General features: G+C 40.9%; 1 protein-coding gene across 1 annotated transcript; it reads right to left on the bottom strand.

Annotated features, from left to right (window-relative positions):
• Nucleotides 1–705: 705 nt before the first annotated feature.
• HOPX (HOP homeobox) lies at nucleotides 706–2490 on the bottom strand. The gene is made up of 2 exons (XM_015813851.1): nucleotides 2324–2490; nucleotides 706–1035 (listed from the first exon to the last, which is right to left on the bottom strand). Exons 1-2 carry the CDS (start codon nucleotides 2459–2461, stop codon nucleotides 958–960), a joined length of 216 nt encoding a protein of 71 aa, XP_015669337.1. The 5' UTR covers nucleotides 2462–2490; the 3' UTR covers nucleotides 706–957.
• Between the last annotated feature and the right edge of the window lie 14851 nt (nucleotides 2491–17341).

Genomic DNA, 17341 nt, shown 5'->3' with positions numbered 1-17341 from the left:
AACAACCCATCTATGCTGGATGCCTTCTGCCAGATATCTGAGATAGGGATGAGATAGAGGAAAGGTAAGGAGAAAGAAGCAAAGTACATTCGCATCTTTTTATTCCTATCATTTTTATATACAGGTAGTCCTCAACTTACAACCACAGTTGAGCCCAAAATTTCTGTTGAACAGACACTAAACAAAAGATTGCAAGTCGAGAACTACCTGTACTTCACCTGTTGGCTAATTGGGTCTTTACATGATTTGACTGTAACTAAGCTGCACTATGGGACTCAAGATATTACACATTGCTCAAGATTGCAGAAGGTTGTTTCACAGGGTTCATTAGTATGCCTGCCTTGAATTCACAATGGATTGTGTGAGCAAGATGGAGCTTGTTCTCTTGTTTGTGTACACATGAAGGTCTTCACAAACACCACATGATGGATCGTGCCCAAACTTCATTTTTTAAAATCTAATTTCTGTAAGATGTTAATGGATGCAGTTGATTCCAGATATTGCTTTCCTGGACTCTGGTGCTGAAGCTATTTCTCAAAGTACAGTAGACAAGAAAAGCATATTTCAGTCTATTGCGCCTTCCTATGAATTTTGCTGGAATTAATGGAAATATTTAACCAGATCCACTCTGTTAAGTTATCACTGTATTTGCAATAGGCATAGTTAATTTTGCTGGAATTAATAGAAATATTTAAGCAGATCCACTCCGTTAAATTATCGCTGTATTTGCAATAGGCATAGTTTGTAACCTTTTTTTTGTAAGTTTCATAAAAGTCTACATTACAATCAGTATGCATAATTTCATATACTTATTTTCCACCTCTAGTATATACATTTTAAATAAGCAGCAGGTTAAAAAAACAGGAAAAATATTTTTGAGAGTAACATTCCACAGAGAAAGCAATAATTGAGCTGCTGTCCATTTTCCAGGGATGTCCCCATAAGGGGGGGCTTTAGTCAATCTCTGACAGACCTAGATTCTGAAGGAAGCCCTTCTGATTTCCTCCACTCTCCCAGGCGCTTCTTGAACCATACCTGGAGAAACAAAGGAATATTGCTCAGTGAGTAAAGAGTGGGCTACAGGCACAAGATAATGAGACTTTGGCAGGCAATGGCAAAATGAGTGGTGAGCTACAGAGAGCATAGGTTTTAAAAGGGGGGGGAAAGAATGGTCATTCCATCTGGGAAAGTATTGGTATAGAATGGATGTTATCATTTTGGCCTATTAGTAAAAGAAAAAAAAGTTTTGAATCCCTACTAAAAAGGAAAAACAGCTTTCAGTCAAAGAGAAAAATGCTTCCTCAGTCCATTCTCTCTTGCTTGTTTCCCGTATTGAGGGAGAATGAATTAGTTTTTTTAAAAAAAAAAAACAAGAAGACTGAGGTCTCTTATCTGTAGCCAAATGTGCTGTGATTCATTCTACCACCTCACCAGCATTCTATCACTCCGTTCCTGATCCACTGTGGATCAGGAGAGTCAAATTGCATAAAGGGTTGGTCCCACCATAAATATCCTGCAGAGAGGTGGTCTCTTTCTAATCAGTAAGAAGATTCTGATTCCACAGAGGGGATTATAGGCTGATTCTCATCCCCCTTCCATATGTTCTAGAACAGTGATGGCGAACCTTTTAGAGACCGAGTGCCCAAACCGCAACCCAAAATCCACTTATTTATCGCAAAGTGCCAGGGGCCCATCAGCATTGTGGTGCCCTCAGGAGATGGGCACGCAAAAACCAGGGGTGCAAAAATGGGCCACCATGCTGCAAGGCGCAAAAACGGCCACCGCTGCGCCGTGGGGTGCAGATACAAGGTGCTGCACCAAGCAAGAATGGGGCAGGGCTACTATCACGCATGCACTAGCCCCGCCTCATTTGCAGCGTGTGCATACTCGCGGCCCCATGTGTGCACACGCACATGTAAAATACTTCCCCCTCCCTTTTCTTCCAGTCCGCCAGTTGATAGTGGTTGGTGACCTCTGCTCTATCACCTCTACTCGAACTTGCTAATCAGCCACTTCACCTCCTTTGTGCTGGGCGGGACTCCTGCTCCGGGTGGTGGTGGTGGTGGCCTGATGGACCTGCTGCTGGCGGCGGCACGCGTGCCAACAGAGAGGGCTCTGAGTGCCACCTCTGGCACGCGTGCCATAGGTTCTCCACCACTGTTCTAGAAAGTGAGGCACTCTCTAGCCCTAGCAAATGCTGGGAGGGGATGAGAAGGAATAATTTATTGGAAAGTGGTAACATGGGAGAAAAGTGGTCCAAAAATGAATGAATCACCTCAAGATGCAAATTATTATATTTGAAGTTAAAGACATGGTTACTCACTAGAACTTCTTCTACTGATAGACCTGCCTCAGCAGCAATGAGGTCCAGGGTAGCACGATCAGGATTCTTGCTGATTCTAGTGAAGTTGTACTCCAAAATCTCTACCTGGTCTTCTCTGATAACCTTTTCCATGGACATTTTCACTTTGTACACGTTTGGTCGCAAACAGAGAGCTAGGAAGGCATATCAACATAAAGAATTAGATTATGTGCCGAAGTTACTATTTGCCTGACCCTTTTGATTCAATCACAACAAATATTTTTGCCAAAAGTTCCATTTGCATTTTAAATATGCAAGGATCCCACTATCATTTCCATGCACCACAATACACAAATTTATTAGCAATTAAATAACACTTTGATGCAGTGATTAAGACACTAGGCTAGAAACCGGGCAATGTGAGTTCTAGTCGCATCTAGTCTCTCTCTCTCTCTCTCTCTCTCTCTCTCTCTCTCTCTCTCTCTCTCTCTCTCTCTCTCTCTCTCTCTCTCTCTCTCTCTCTCTCTGAAAATCTTGTTAGAAAACCACAGGGACTTGTCATCAGAAATTGACACAAAGGCACCAAATAAAAGAAGAGAGTTTTCTTTTGGCAATTGTCAAATGTAAACCCTGATTAATTCTGCAAAGAAGAAAATCACTGCTTATATGGGCATCTGTGGAAGGAAGGGAATCCAAAACATCAAAGTGTTGGCCATCATGGCACAATCAAAGCCCCACCTCTTTTCACAAGGGGCAGGGCTTCATTTGCATAGTCGCCGCCACCTTCTTGATGTTTTTGAAACACACATCCTTACTTACCAGAGCTTAGAACAGCTTGCAGTTTAGATAGCATGCATTCAGAAAACAAAAAAGGAAATAAAGTCTTATCATTTGGAAAGGGGAGGATCTTTTGCTTTGTATTAGAAGCATTGCCGGTGGCTGAATTAAACATGCTACTAACATTAGCATAATCTTTCAGGAAGGGAGGAGAAGTCAATTCTTATTATGTGGATAGTTTAGTTATATTCAACCAAACTAAAAAAAAATACTTGCTTTTGGGAGGAAAGTAATGTACACTAGTTTTTTGTATCATTCTCAGCATGGTTAAATACCAGATTCCAAAGGAAATTCATTTTTATCATACTGAACCTATCCAACAGTCTGTGCTTACTAATAGCAATTGGGAAATAGAAGACTGTAGAAGTGGTAAAAATGTTTAATGCTTGCAGTTGCTGGCTCTCTGTCTCTTTCTCAAGAGGTAATCTTCAAAGGTGGCTATAAATGGCTGCATCCTTATTGTATTTCAAAATTACACTGCAGAAATGCGAAGAAACTTTCAGAGAAAATAAAGCCACAAAAATAAATCAATGATTTTTGCTGTCTCCATCTAAATTACCAGATCGAATTTAACTTGGCAATATGCAGAAAGATGATGATAAAAATAACCCTATGGAAACTTTTGGTGCTGTTTAAAAGAGACTTCACATCCCACAGGAAGAATGATAAAATACGCGGGCATGAGATAATCACACAAATGTCACAACTTACATACTTGTGTGAGATGTTGAGAGGCAAACACTTATGTGACATTTGCACGATAACATGACCCTGCATATAATCTCATTTTAGCTACATGCTTTATTTTGGATGCCATTGACTTCAGGCCCCAATATATATGCACCTTGTGGTATAATGCTCATAGAAATGTTGGTGTTAATGCATGTGAAGTGATTTGTCTGAATTTCAATTCATTTGAAATATGGGATGCCCCAAGAGGAGGACATAGATGAGCTCTCACATAATAGTAATAATAATAATAATAATAATAATAATAATAATAATAATAATAATAATAATAATAATAATAATAATAATAATAATAATAATAATAATAATAATAATAATAATAATAATAATAATAATAATAAAGTTGGAAGGGACCTTGGAGGTCATCTAGTCCAACCCCCTGCTCAGGCAGAAAACCCTATACCATTTCAGACAAACGGCTGTCCAGTCTCTTCTTAAAAACTTCCAGTGTTGGAGCATTCACCGCTTCTGGAGGCAGGTTGTTCCACTGGTTAATTGTTCTAACTGTCAGGAAGTTTCTCCTTAGTTCTAGGTTGCTTCTCTCTTTAGTTAGTTTCCATCCATTGCTTCTTGTCCTGCCCTCAGGTGCTTTGGAAAATAGCTTGCCTCCCTCTTCTTTGTGGCAGCCCCTGAGATATTGGAACACTGTTATCACGTCCCCCGTCATCCTTCTCTTCATTAAACTAGACATACCCAATTCCAGCAGCCGTTCCTTATATGCTTTAGCCTCCAGTCCCCTAATCAACTTTGTTGCTCTTCTCTGTACTCTTTCTAGAGTCTCAACATCTTTTTTACATCGCGGTGACCAAAACTGGATGCAGTATTCCAAGTGTGGCCTTACCAAGGCATTGTAAAGTGGTATTAACACTTCACGTGATCTTGATTCTATCCCTCTGTTATTGCAGCCCAGCACTGTGTTGGCCTTTTTGGCAGCTGCAGCACACTGCTGGCTCATATTTAAGTGATTGTCCACTAGGACTCCGAGATCCCTCTCACAGTTACTACTATTACTTCTTCCGCCAAAGGGAAAAATTTAGAGCAGGGCTGCACTCTAAATAGTATAGAAACATTTTGCCCCAGATTACAAATGTTGGGTGCCATAGAAGGAGTGTAGATAATGGTTCTTCCTGGTTCTACCTTTTATCCAATTACTGAGAAACCTGTTGATTCCCGTTGCCTGAATGCTTTTGAGCAGAGATTGGATGGGGGGGGGGCATGCAAAGCATTTTCAGTTCCAAACATTTAGATTTGAAACAGCACATTTCAAACTCATTTTGTGTTTGGAACAGATACTCTGATTTTATTGGAAATATTTAGTGAAGTTTTAACCATTCTGAGAATGTTCTGAGTTTGAAACAGCCTCGTTTCGCATTTGGACCAGCCATTCCAAATTTAAGGCAACAGTTTTTTTGCTGGGCGCTAAATTTTATAAAAGTTGAAACATTTTTGGTAAGGTTGTAGAAGGCTGTTTCAAACCTCAAGCAACCATTTCAAATCTGTTTTTTTTTTTAAAAAAAATGCACACCTAAAATCTCTGTCAGGGAAATATTAAATGGGATTACAAAATGAAGCTGGAGGCTGGATTTCCAAATGAGCCTGTGTCCACGGCCTTATGGACTATATTCATATGATACATAGTCCTGAACCAAACATATCGGAATACAAGTAAACCACTTTTCTAGATTTGAACAACACACTGAATCAGAAATAATCCCCAGTGGCTGGGTTTGCACGCCATGCTAGTTTACAAATTGGTGGTGGCGATGGTAGTGATAATAGCGCATTGTGCAAATCTGGTTTAGTCTACAGGCATCATCTCATCCAAAATATCTTAAGCAGCAAATGTCTGTTCCTGCCCTTCTTTAAACTGCAAGATAGCAGAGCAACCTTATCTGGGGTTTTCCACCTGAAATTGTTATTGTACTTGTTTTTAACTGATTCTTCTACCAGGAGAAATATATACTTTTTAAAAAAGCTATTTGAGGAGGAAAAGTGCCAGCTGGTAAGCTTTGGCTCTCTCCAGCCACCCTCTCATGTCATTCATTTATTGTAGCAATCTACCTGCCCGGTAAGTAGATTGCCCATCCAGGTGCACATCTGTATTAGTATGTGGGAATGACCTTGGGGGAGAGGAGGAAAAGATGCAGACTGGACAACCAGCATGTAAAAGATATCTCAGCCCACCGAAGGTGTGGGAAGCATCTCAGAAGGGACCCTCCCTAGTTTTCTGAAGAGTAAAAGGAAAAGAGAGGAGAAATACTTTCAGTCTTGCAAGATTCTGATAATATAATCTTACAAAAAAAAAAAAGAGCTAGTACTCCTGGTTGTGTTTCTTGTCTGGACGACCTTACAGGGCTAATAACATCAATACATTCTGATATTATTATGCATTCCAAATATAAACTTCTATCACCATACCAGGGCTTTTCAACCAGTGGTACGGGTACCACCTGTGGTACATTGGCACCATCCTAGAAAAGTGGTAGTGGGAGAGGGGAATGAGAGTGCTACCGGGCGGGCAGGCAGGTGTCTTGCTCGGCTGTGCCTTGGGGGGCACTTTTTCAATGCCATTGTAACTTCAAACAGTCACTAAGCAAACTGTTGTAAGTCGAGGACTACCTGTACTTTATCACTTTTTTCCTTTTTTTTTTTTTTGGTCATCAAGTTTTTGACACCTTGCTAGGTGACTGGTGGTACTCAGATATTGCCATATCCTAAAAGTGGTACAATGAGTGAAAAGGTTGAAAAGCCCTGCCATAGACATCTATCACTATATAAACTCCTATAGGTGTTTATAACTCCTATAACTCCTTTTCCCCCCATTGATTTTACTATCAAATGTACTATATTACCATGCCTTATTCTGTTCAGTTTTGCTTTATTTTAATGTTTAACTTTTTGTGCTGGTCTATGACTCTAATAAAGACTGAACTGAATTGACAGTGTTTTTAGAAGCTTTAAAGCTATTTGGATTTTAAAAGTACTTCAAGACACTTTGACTAAAGTAACCTTTTCCTACGAAAGATGTGTATAGGCTAACCCTTTCCCTCCTCCTCCTTCTTCCACAACCAGTACTATAATACAGGTATACAATAACTTCCCTACTTGAAGACGTAGCAGGAAAATTGGGATGTGGTATCATCCAGTCATGGCCATGGATGTGGCTCTAAGGAAACTTAGAGCCAAAGTAAATCCGATGACCTTTGCATTTAAGATACAGGTGCTACAAAACCAAATATTACAGTTTTAAAACATGCAAATACTGTAGCAGTGCTGACTTTAAAGCAAGCTTGACGGATCCTTAGTGTTTTGCCCTTTAGTGAAGTCCTAAAACTGTTCGAAGTTATTATTTGCACTAAGAGACATGCCCTCCCCTTACAAAGACCTAAACATGGTTTTTCCCAAGGCTGCAAGGAAATGGATACATCCCCCCCCTCTTATGGCCCCTCTCCTGGTGGTATTTGCAATTAAAAACAAAAACAAAAACAAAAGTGCACATCAAAGACAAAGACAATTTAATGTGAAGTCCATTTTAACTTCCATCTGCAGCGACTCTGTTTTGAAGCAAAGGCCAATCAAAAGGCTGAAGATCTTACATAACATTTTGGCTAGCTTCTGAGTTCCAGCCAATGATCTTCAGCTCCCTGTCACAGAAACCAGTTGCCTTGGCACTCCTGAGGACTGAGGGGGAAAATACACAAGGCCCATTCACCAGATGCTGTTTTGGGGTTGTTCTGTCCCAGTTTTGAATAGAAACATAATCCTAATTCATCTTGTCTTTGAGGGAACACAGCTTTGTGACTCGGTTTTGTTTGCTTTGTTGGCAGCCCTTGTGTCCTGGATAAAGAATGGGTGCTTTGCAATACCAACAACATCCCTCACCCCCACTTAAAAATACGACTAGGCCAAGTTGGTCTCTGCATATTAATTTTGTTGAGTGTTGCCTGCAGAAAGCGCCCTGGAAATGGATCAAGGCTTCTTCTCATAAATCCAGCTCAGAGATCTGCTTAGTTAGCAATGAAAGACAGGGAAGTACCGTATGTGGAGAGTGAAGCAGCCTGTTTTTCAGTGTTACTATTAGAAGGTAGGACTATCAACTCTGGGTTGCAAAAATCCTGACTTTGGCAGCAAAGGGTTAGGTTTTCTGTATCTTTTGGCTGACTTCTAGAAATCATTCTGATTTTTGTACCCCAGATCTGGTAGTCCTATTATTATGTATTACTGGTATTTGTGGGCCAAGACCAAACCAACAAACCATAAAAATCCTTGTGTGCTAAGGGGGACAAACCTGCAATGAAATACCAGCCAATGCTAGACTGGATTATTAGTGATCCAGCATTAAATTGGATTACTAGCTTTAGACCAGAATACTAGTGATAATATTTACACCTGTGGTAACAATCTTTCCATTTTTATAACAATGCCAATTTGGTGAAGATTTAAGGAAATTTAATTGAAATAAAAGGAAAAATAGAAATATATTTCTATTTAGTAGCATATAACTGACAGTGGTTGATATCTGCTTAGAAAAAGCTAAGCAGAATCAAAACTGGCTGAAACTGAGATGGGAGACAATGAGGAAATCCAAAACTGTAGGTGACAATGGGTCATCAAAAGATACCCAGTAGAAAACAGTGGCAAACCATTTCTGTCTCATTACCAAGGAACCCATGTCAATGTGCCGACATATCTCAATGAGCACATATCTCTGTGAGTCAAGCTTGTCTTGAAAAAGTCTTGACCTAAATATGGAATTTTGGAAGAATAGATTGGAAAAGGGCTAGCCTAAAAGAACCGGTTTTCTCCTTGCCAGTCACCCTCTTTTGAAATTGCTTTTCTTTTGACATTGTGGCTCTCAGTTTTGTGGCCCATACTTGAATGTAACACATGGTACATAATTTAGATTTAATTATTTTTCCTTTCTGAAGTGACTTGGAACAGCAATGGGGCGAAACAGAGAGTAGAGTACTGAACAATGTTGGTCCAGTTCTCTTCTTGGAGAAAATTGTTGAGAACATGGAAGGTCTATATCTTCAATGTGTTTTGGAAGAAGAGGATTCTCTGAATCCCTCCTGGCCCTACTTGACTTCTTAGCAGCTTTCTATACCATCAGTCATGACATCTTTCTGAGATGGCTGAGGGCTTTGGAAAGGGGAAGAACTGCTGTCCAGTGGTACTCTTCTTTTCTCCGATGCTGGTTGCAATTGGTGTTGGTAATGGGATTTTTCTGGGGTGCCACTAAGCTCAAATCTCCTCACCTTTATTTAACTTCTACATGAAATGCCAGGTGAGGTCATCCATCAGCACGAGATTAAGTACCAGCAGTATGCTGATGATACTCATCTGTACATCTCTGCCCTGAGCTGCCCAAGTGATGTGAAGTATTTTCCCAGAGCCTAGAGGCTGTACAGGCCTATATGGGGAAGAATTGCCTTTACCTCTACCATGACAAGGTTTTGGGGTACCTCATATGTACTGATTTGCCGTCTTTAACTCTGGATGGATGCACAATTTAGAATTGTCCTGAACTCACACTTCCTACCTGGAGAGCAGGTGGCAGCTTATGGTCAGGATAGCCTTTGCACAAGTACATCTTGTGTGCCACTTGTACCCTTTTCTAGAATGGGGGCTCTTCTCATGCTCATTCATGCCACATTCACTTCCTAATTGAATAATTGCAATGTCCTTTACATGAGGCTGGCCTTGAAGAACATTTAGAAGCTGCACCTGGTCCAAAATACAGCATGGGCAGTACTGGGTGCACCACAGTGTGGCTATATAACACCACTGCTGCACATACTGCATGGGCATACAGGAGGCCTCTGGGTGCAATTCAAGGTGCTGGCGATCAAGCTTGAAGACTTACATGGTATGGGGCCAGGTGACCTGAAGAACCATCTCTCCCCTATGGTTGCAGCCTATCCTACTTGATTTGGTAGGGTGGGCATGTTTTGGGTTCCCACAGTGAAACTATATTGCCTAGTGGGCTTCAGAAGCATGCCTTCTCTGTTATGGCACCTACCTTGTGGAATGGTCTCCTCTGGAGATACAGATGGCTCTGAAATTGTTGGCCTTCAGGAAAGCAGCAAAGATCTGGGTTTTCCTTCAGGCACTGGGGACAGGATGTGGGCACTGGCATGATCACGGTCTCATATTGGTTTTGTTTTGTTTTAAGTAGGGTTTTTTTTGTGTGTATTGGGTTTGTATTCTATTTGCCACCCAGAGTTCCTTTTGGTAGATGGGCAGCTATATCAGTTTGTTTAACGAATAAATCAAAATAATCAATCCCATGAAAATAACTCCAAGGAGGAAAATGGGGATATTAAAATAGCAGTTTGCCAGAAGAAAACATAGTGCTGACTGCCTTCTTACCCTTTTTATTAAGCAGAAGTTACTTTTATGACACTATTGTAGGTTAAATGAAGCTTGTTTTGGCAATAAACCCGTAAGCTATTAATTAGACTAGATCGAACTGCTGATAAAGGGATACCAACAATCTGGTTTTTCTGCAACTCATCCTCAGCCTTGTTTTCCAAGGTGCTGATGCCCTCTCAGGTGTTTACTTGCCCAAAAGGTGGTTAGGGATAAACCAGAAAGAACTCCCATGCAGTAGCAAAGGCTAGTGGGTGAGGAGCTTAATTAGTAAACAATTCATACTTTAAACAGGCATTCTTCCATCTCCCATTTGGGAAGAGGCAGAACATGGTACAGATAGTCCTTGATTTACAACCATTCATTTAGTGGCTGTTTGAAGTTACAACGGCATTGAAAAAAGTGACTTACGACCATTCTTTACACTTATGACTGTTGCAGCATCCCCATGGTCACATGATCAAAATGTGGCCGCTTGGCAGCTGGCATGTATTTATGATGGGGGCAGTGTTCCAGGATCGTGTGATCCCCTTTTGCAGCCTTCTGACAAACAAAGCCAATGGGGAAACTTGATTCACTTGACAACTGTGTTATTAACTTAACAACTGCTGTGATTCACTTAACAACTGTGGCAAGAAAGGTCGTAAAATGGGGCAAAACTCACTTAACAATTCTTGCTTAGCAACAGAAATTTGGGGCTCACTTGTAGTCGTAATTTGAGGACTACCTGTACTGCAGGAAACAATTGTTGAGATAGCACGAAGCCTTCAGCTAGCGTGCAGCTGTCCTGCAGTTGCCCTACTACAGCTTATATGAGCACTATGAGTCTTGTCTGAGGACTCTTTACAGGGAAAAGAGCTCTGTTGGATTTCACACAAAAACACATAACAGCTGGTTTAAATGGTAACATTCTGTTCTGTTCAGGTGGCATAATATCTCTTCTAACTATAGTAATAGACAGAGAGACCACCCAATGAGACAGCATGAGGAGATATATCTCTCTGTCTCTCTTTGTCTATCTCTCTTCTCAAGTGCCCACATACACACAAGTGTTTTGGAAAATGTGAAATTACTTCCTGAAAGCAAGCAGTTCTCAGACCAAACAATTACTTCTAACCACTGAAGACATTATCTGGACCAGAAGGTGACCTTCATCTGTCTACTGAATTTGGGGGGAAAGCAAAAAACCAAGGGCCCTTGAAGGGAAATGCAGGCAAGTAGGAAGGCACTGGGAGCTGCCAGCTGCTCCTTGAAAAATTCCAGGCAATCCTCCAGGTCCTCTGAGATAGGTGTGCAGTACTATTATTTTTGCAACTGGTTGCAGAAAATAACCTATGGCTATAGGTGTGTGGGGGAGATGGCTTCGAATTAGTTATAGATTTCAGCTCTATAAGTGCTCTACATTCTCAATACTACACATTAATTTCCCTCCCCCACAATATATTTCAGCCCTAGCAATGCCATGGTTACAAACAACAGTTATATCAGATTATGATGAAGGGAAAAGGAAAGGTGAGTATATCATGAAAACTATCTATAGTTCTCAGATATATATGTTAGTGGCAACTCTGAAGAGGGCTCTGAAATCTGGCTCTGAAGCTGGATCTCCAGCTACAATCAGCACAGGCTAGAGCTCCCTGATCTGAACTGACAAAATCTGATTAATAACTAGGGAATTGCCAGATGGTGTCTTCTGGAATTTTGCAGCCCCTGTTTGGTCTCCTATCATACTCACCCAGCAGGGCAATTTTGAAATAAGAAAGACCTCGATTCATAAAACATAAGAAGAATGGTTGCAGGAATTAGGTATGTCTAGTCTAATGAAAAGAAGGACTAGGGGTGACATGATAGCAGTGTTCCAGTATCTCAGGGGCTGCCATAAAGAAGAGGGAGTCAATCTATTCTCCAAAGCACCCGAAGGCAGGACAAGAAACAATGGATGGAAACTAACCAAGGAGAGAAGCAACCTAGAACTAAGAAATTTCCTGATAGTTAGAACAATTAATCAGTGGAACAACCTGCTTCCAGAAGATGTGGGTGTTCCACCACTGGAGGTTTTTAAGAAGAGATTGGACAACCATTTGTCTGCAATGATATGGGATCTCCTGCTTGAGCAGGAGTTTGAACTAGAAAAACTCCAAGGTCCCTTCCAAGTCTGTTATTCTGTATTCTGTTATTCTGAATCCCCTCACTTACATTTGCAAAAATCTTTGTTGCCCTCCATTTTCCTCAGTAACTCACTTCTTAAGTTTCAGTCTGGGTCACAGTATGGAGAAGTTGTCCGTGGGACAAGAATAAGAGCCTTCAACAAATATTGCTGGTCAAAGAATCTATTTGACTGGTGTGTATTTAGTCAGCTCCTATTCAGCAGAAACAATGGGAGGATTCTAATTTCTCTAGGAAGCAAAACTGTCCTGAGATGCACTCTCTTTTCTTCCCAGAATCCAAACTGGACCTGGGCATGCCTGAATAAGGCCACTTTCTCTAACATCTGCCACCTTATAGCAATCATCACAATATTTCACTGGTCTGTGAATCAGGCTGTAACTCTGCTTCAATTGCTATTCTTAGCCACTGTTTATTTCTTGCTTTATCACCCTTTGCAGAATAAACTTCTGGCCGGATCATCATTATGAGAAGCTTCACAGAAATATATCAATTTCTGCCATATTACTACTGTGTGGCATTTCTTACTACACAACTTATGGGGGAATCCCTCTTTTCTTTAAGATAGCACTGGCAAGGGTGGCAAAATCAGCTCTTTGTGCATACTGAAGGTATTGAATTGCCTGTAATTTGGAGATGCTTGCTTAGTGGCATTTGATGGTTGGCAGATACTCATAAGTAAAATGTGTGCCCTGCCACAACTACATAGCTAGAGAAAGAAGACTGAGTTTTGCAAAGAAACTTTTGGAAAGAAGTTGTGGTTGACAATTCCTGCCTTGTGGAAAGGATGGAACAGGATTCATGTGAGATTTAAATTCCAACAATCTTAGAATTACCAGTGTAGTGTACAAGACTAGCTAGCCCTTGCAATAACATATTAAAAATAAAAGACAATCATAACACAGCATCATCATTACTTTCATGCTGGAAAAATATAATCATAGTAATTAAAAATCCCTATGGCACTACCCTAGCTTGTTTAAAAAAAAGCCATCCAGAAGAACCGGAGGTCAGCAGAGTCAGGGCAAATGTAGCCCAACAGAAAGCTATACTACAAAATGTAGGCCTTCAGATTATCCTGGCCATTTGCTTTCCTAACTCACCACCCCACCCGAATGGATTCCTCATACATGAACCCTTTTTAACGAACGATGGCACCAAGTTTACAGGTTCTTTTCCTCAGGCTGAAGGGCTGCCCTGAAGTTGCCAGGAGAATAGACAACACTAAACAGAATTCTGGAACAACGTCAGGTCAGATTTTTAATTTTGCCATTCAAGACCCTTGACATTTTTGAATTAAAAATTGAAATCCCTCTTTTAAAATGGACATTTCCTTCTTCAAATGGGAATGCTCTGAACTTGTCTGCCTTGCAAATATCAAAATTTTCTAACGTAAAAAACCCCCATCATGTTAATACCTTTCACACCAACCCTAAAATACATTAGACACTAAACATATGCACGATGGAGCAAGCCCTACCCAAACTCCCACTTTCATAAAAACATCCACAAGTGTGTCCCATACCTCCTCTCCCTTTCTCTGCCGTTTGCTTTCTTTCTCTGTCTTGCTTCACTCATTGTCAAAATTGAACTGGCAAAGAATGTTAGAATAAAACCTGCATTGGTTTTCTTTTTTTGCTTTTGCTATTCTGGGAGGCTTTATTTTAAAAAGGTCAACAGCAACAGCAGCAAAAGTTGAGGGGGAACAATCCCTGCTCTTAGAATACATGAATTGAAACCTTTAAATTTGCTTCCCTTCCCGGATCCTTCTGCCTAAAGGTACCCAGGCCTCTCACTGCATTGGAGAAGCAGAAGCAGAAGACACCTCTGGGCTTCAAGTCATCAAGATCTGCCGTTCAGTCTGGCACTTACCTGGCTCTCAGGAGATCTTCTCTGGAAAGTCAAGGTCCTCAATGAAGGTACCTACAGAGGCGGCAACCTCAGACAGCACCTTTATCCCTAGATGTGTGTGAGTGTGTATGAATGAGGGAGAGAGAGAGAGAGAGAGGCAAGAGAGAGAAAGTGTGTGTGTGTGTGACAGGCAGGTGTGTATGTGTGACTTGAAAAACCTGCACCACAGACAGGCTGAAACTTAAAGCAGTTGCTTAGTCCCTTTCCCTGCTGGCAATTCAGGTTTGGCAGTCAGCTTGCATATGTCAGAGAAGAAGAAAAAAAAAATCTCCAAATCAGTCTGCTGAACTGAGCTGCAGCTCCCTCACTCTTTCCCTACAACGAAGCAGGCATGCTTTGGAATGGATGAAAGAGCAAGCGCAAACAGGGGGAGCGGGGACGGATTTTGGGCTCCGCTCCTCGAAAGCAGAGATGCTGCAATCCTTCCAAGAGTGTCCTGCTGCTGCTGCTGTTGCCACTGCTGCTAGAGTCCTTTTCGGGAATTGGACTTTTGCTACTGTCAGTGTCATCTTGCCAGTTGCCTCATGAAACCACAAGTCGCTTCCCTTTGGGGATGCAACGTTCGCTTGCCAAAGGCAGAGGGGAGGCACGTCTGTTGCAACTTCAATTCAGACAGATGCAGAAAGGACTCACGTAGTCCACATCCAGTATCTGAGCAGAGTTGTTGGAAAGGGGTTTGCTCAGAATGGATGAAGGCCCTTTTGTGCCGGGCAGGGGAGGGCCCGTCTCCCGAAAAGGTCCCACTGCCCCAAGGCGGAGGCAGGTGAGGCAAAGTGGAAAGTGAAGTGCTTCAGAGCACCGGCTTCAATCTCATGTGGAATGGGACACAATTTAAAAGAGGCATTTTGATACAGAGTCTGGAGGCTTTGCTAGACATCTGGAAACTTTTATTCCACACTTTCAAAAGTTGTCTGGTGCCAGACATTGGCATCTCTAACCTGGCATTGTGGGTCTTGCCTGGGAGAGTCCCTCAAAGTTTCAGACATGGAAGACTTACATGGAGATGGTGAGGCATTAAACCTCCACCTTCTGCCTGCAAACAGGAACTTCCCTGCTGAGCTACAGTCTTTAGGGCCATGAGTTTGGGTAGATGAACAATGAATTCTGTATGTGGAGGTCCAGTGATTAGAGTCAATATATAGTCAATATATTCAAGCCACTTATTTCACTTAAAAAGTATTATTTAAAGGAATCTTTTTTTTTCATTTATTTATCAGGGACTTCAGGCTCAGGAGAGTGGCCAAGCAGATCCTTAAATGCCACAGAGGTGTTTTTCCATATGTTCCAATCGGTCAAATGTTCTGCAGCTATGATCAATTTGCCTCACTGATGCTAAGGATGGACTCCCCCCCCCCCAGGGCGGCAGAAATGAACCCCTTTCCTTGGTTTTCTTCCGAAGAGTTGATGCCTTTCTCTTTTCCAGTAGAGTTACATTGCGAACATTTCTGCATGTTGCTGTACTTTTGAAACAACACACAACATACCTGGGTTCAGAAAGAAACAGGAAATCACTTCACGGAAGTAGATATCACAATAAGTCAGGCAATAACTGCCACTTCTATATTTGCTGGAAATGCAGGCAGCCCAAGGCAACTGGGGATACAGTAAAGCCCTATGCAGCTTTTGATAAAGAGGAAAAGGCAGTATTTCCTACATGATAAATAAATATTTTTCTAATTCTGTTCCCAGCCACTCACAGAGCACCCTTGGATCTCTGAGGCCCATTTAAGGCAATGCCCTCGCCCTTTTTGAATTCTAAAATGAAGTATCTAGTGAAAATAGAATTGCACAGATGCTACCCCTGATCCAGTGTCATCACATAGACTTGGATTGTGCTGACTGGTGAAGCAAAAGTGCTTCCTGTAGAAGGATTGTACACCCGCTGATGGATATATGCTCAGATAAGTAATACTCTATCACATGAGATTTGTCACAAATTTGCAAAACTGGAAAATCTTGTCTAACGTCCACGGTTATGAGTGTAAAAAAGGATCCACAGAATTACTATACCATTCTTGCAATGAAAGCAGAAAGCCAGGGGAATGTTGAAAATTCCAAGATACTAAGAAGAGACTGGACAGTGAATGCGCCAACACTGGAAGTTTTTAAGAAGAAACTGGACAACCATTTGTCCGAAATGGTATAGGGTTTCCTGCCTGAGCAGGAGGTTGAACTAGATGACCTCCGAGGTCCCTTCCAACTTTATCATTATTATTATTATTATTATTATTATTATTATTATTATTATTATTATTATTATTATTATTATTATTATTATTATTATTATTATTATTATTATTATTTTATTATTTTATTATTTTATTATTTTATTATTATTATTATTATTATTATTATTATTATTATTATTATTATTATTATTATTATTATTATTATTATTATTGTCCGAAATGGTGTAGGGTTTCCTGCCTGAGCAGGGGGTTGGACTCGATGACCTCCAAGGTCCCTTCCAACTTTATTATTATTATTATTATAACTGCTCTCAAGAACGGCTAAGATGCCAAAATGGGTGAGTTAGTCAGGCACAGCAGCAATTTTAATGAAGCAGATTTCTTCCACTGCATCTGTATTGTTGGAGCACTACTGTTTAAAAATTCAAATGTTTATTCTGCTGAAACAATGTGAAAGGATATAAATCTTTATTTTGCAACTGTGAAGCAAACCCTTCAGCCAAGTTAAAGCTCCAGTTCATCTTTGCAGTTGATCACAAGCCAGCAGTAGTGCTACTTGATTCATTTACTGATGGCCAAATGGATTCGTGTTATTTTAGCAAAAAGAGGCAAAGTATGCAATTTATATCAGGGAAATACTAAAATCTCTTTTCCCAGCCTCCTAACATTTTTTCTAGCTTGAGATCTGCCCCTTGGGGCTGAAAGATTTCAGAGACTGATTTAGCAGACTGTACTGCACTTATATTTGATTCATTTTACTTTATCTCATTTTGCTCCCAAGTACTGAGTCACTGTGAAGCAGATTTTTTCCACC

Source organism: Protobothrops mucrosquamatus, unplaced genomic scaffold (genome assembly GCF_001527695.2).
Source record: "Protobothrops mucrosquamatus isolate PMUCROS unplaced genomic scaffold, P.Mucros_1.0 scaffold199, whole genome shotgun sequence".
Lineage (NCBI taxonomy): Eukaryota > Metazoa > Chordata > Lepidosauria > Squamata > Viperidae > Protobothrops > Protobothrops mucrosquamatus.
Note: the sequence above shows the minus strand (reverse complement) of the source record. Positions and strands in the feature narration are given on the sequence as shown.

Excerpts from the sequence above, each read along its gene's own strand:
- HOPX (XM_015813851.1), bottom strand. The coding sequence starts at position 2,461 with ATGTCCATGGAAAAGGTTATCAGAGAAGACCAGGTAGAGATTTTGGAG. Across the intron at positions 1,036-2,323 it reads TATCAGTAGAAGAAGTTCTA|GTATGGTTCAAGAAGCGCCT; the intron begins GTGAGTAACCAT and ends TTGTTTCTCCAG.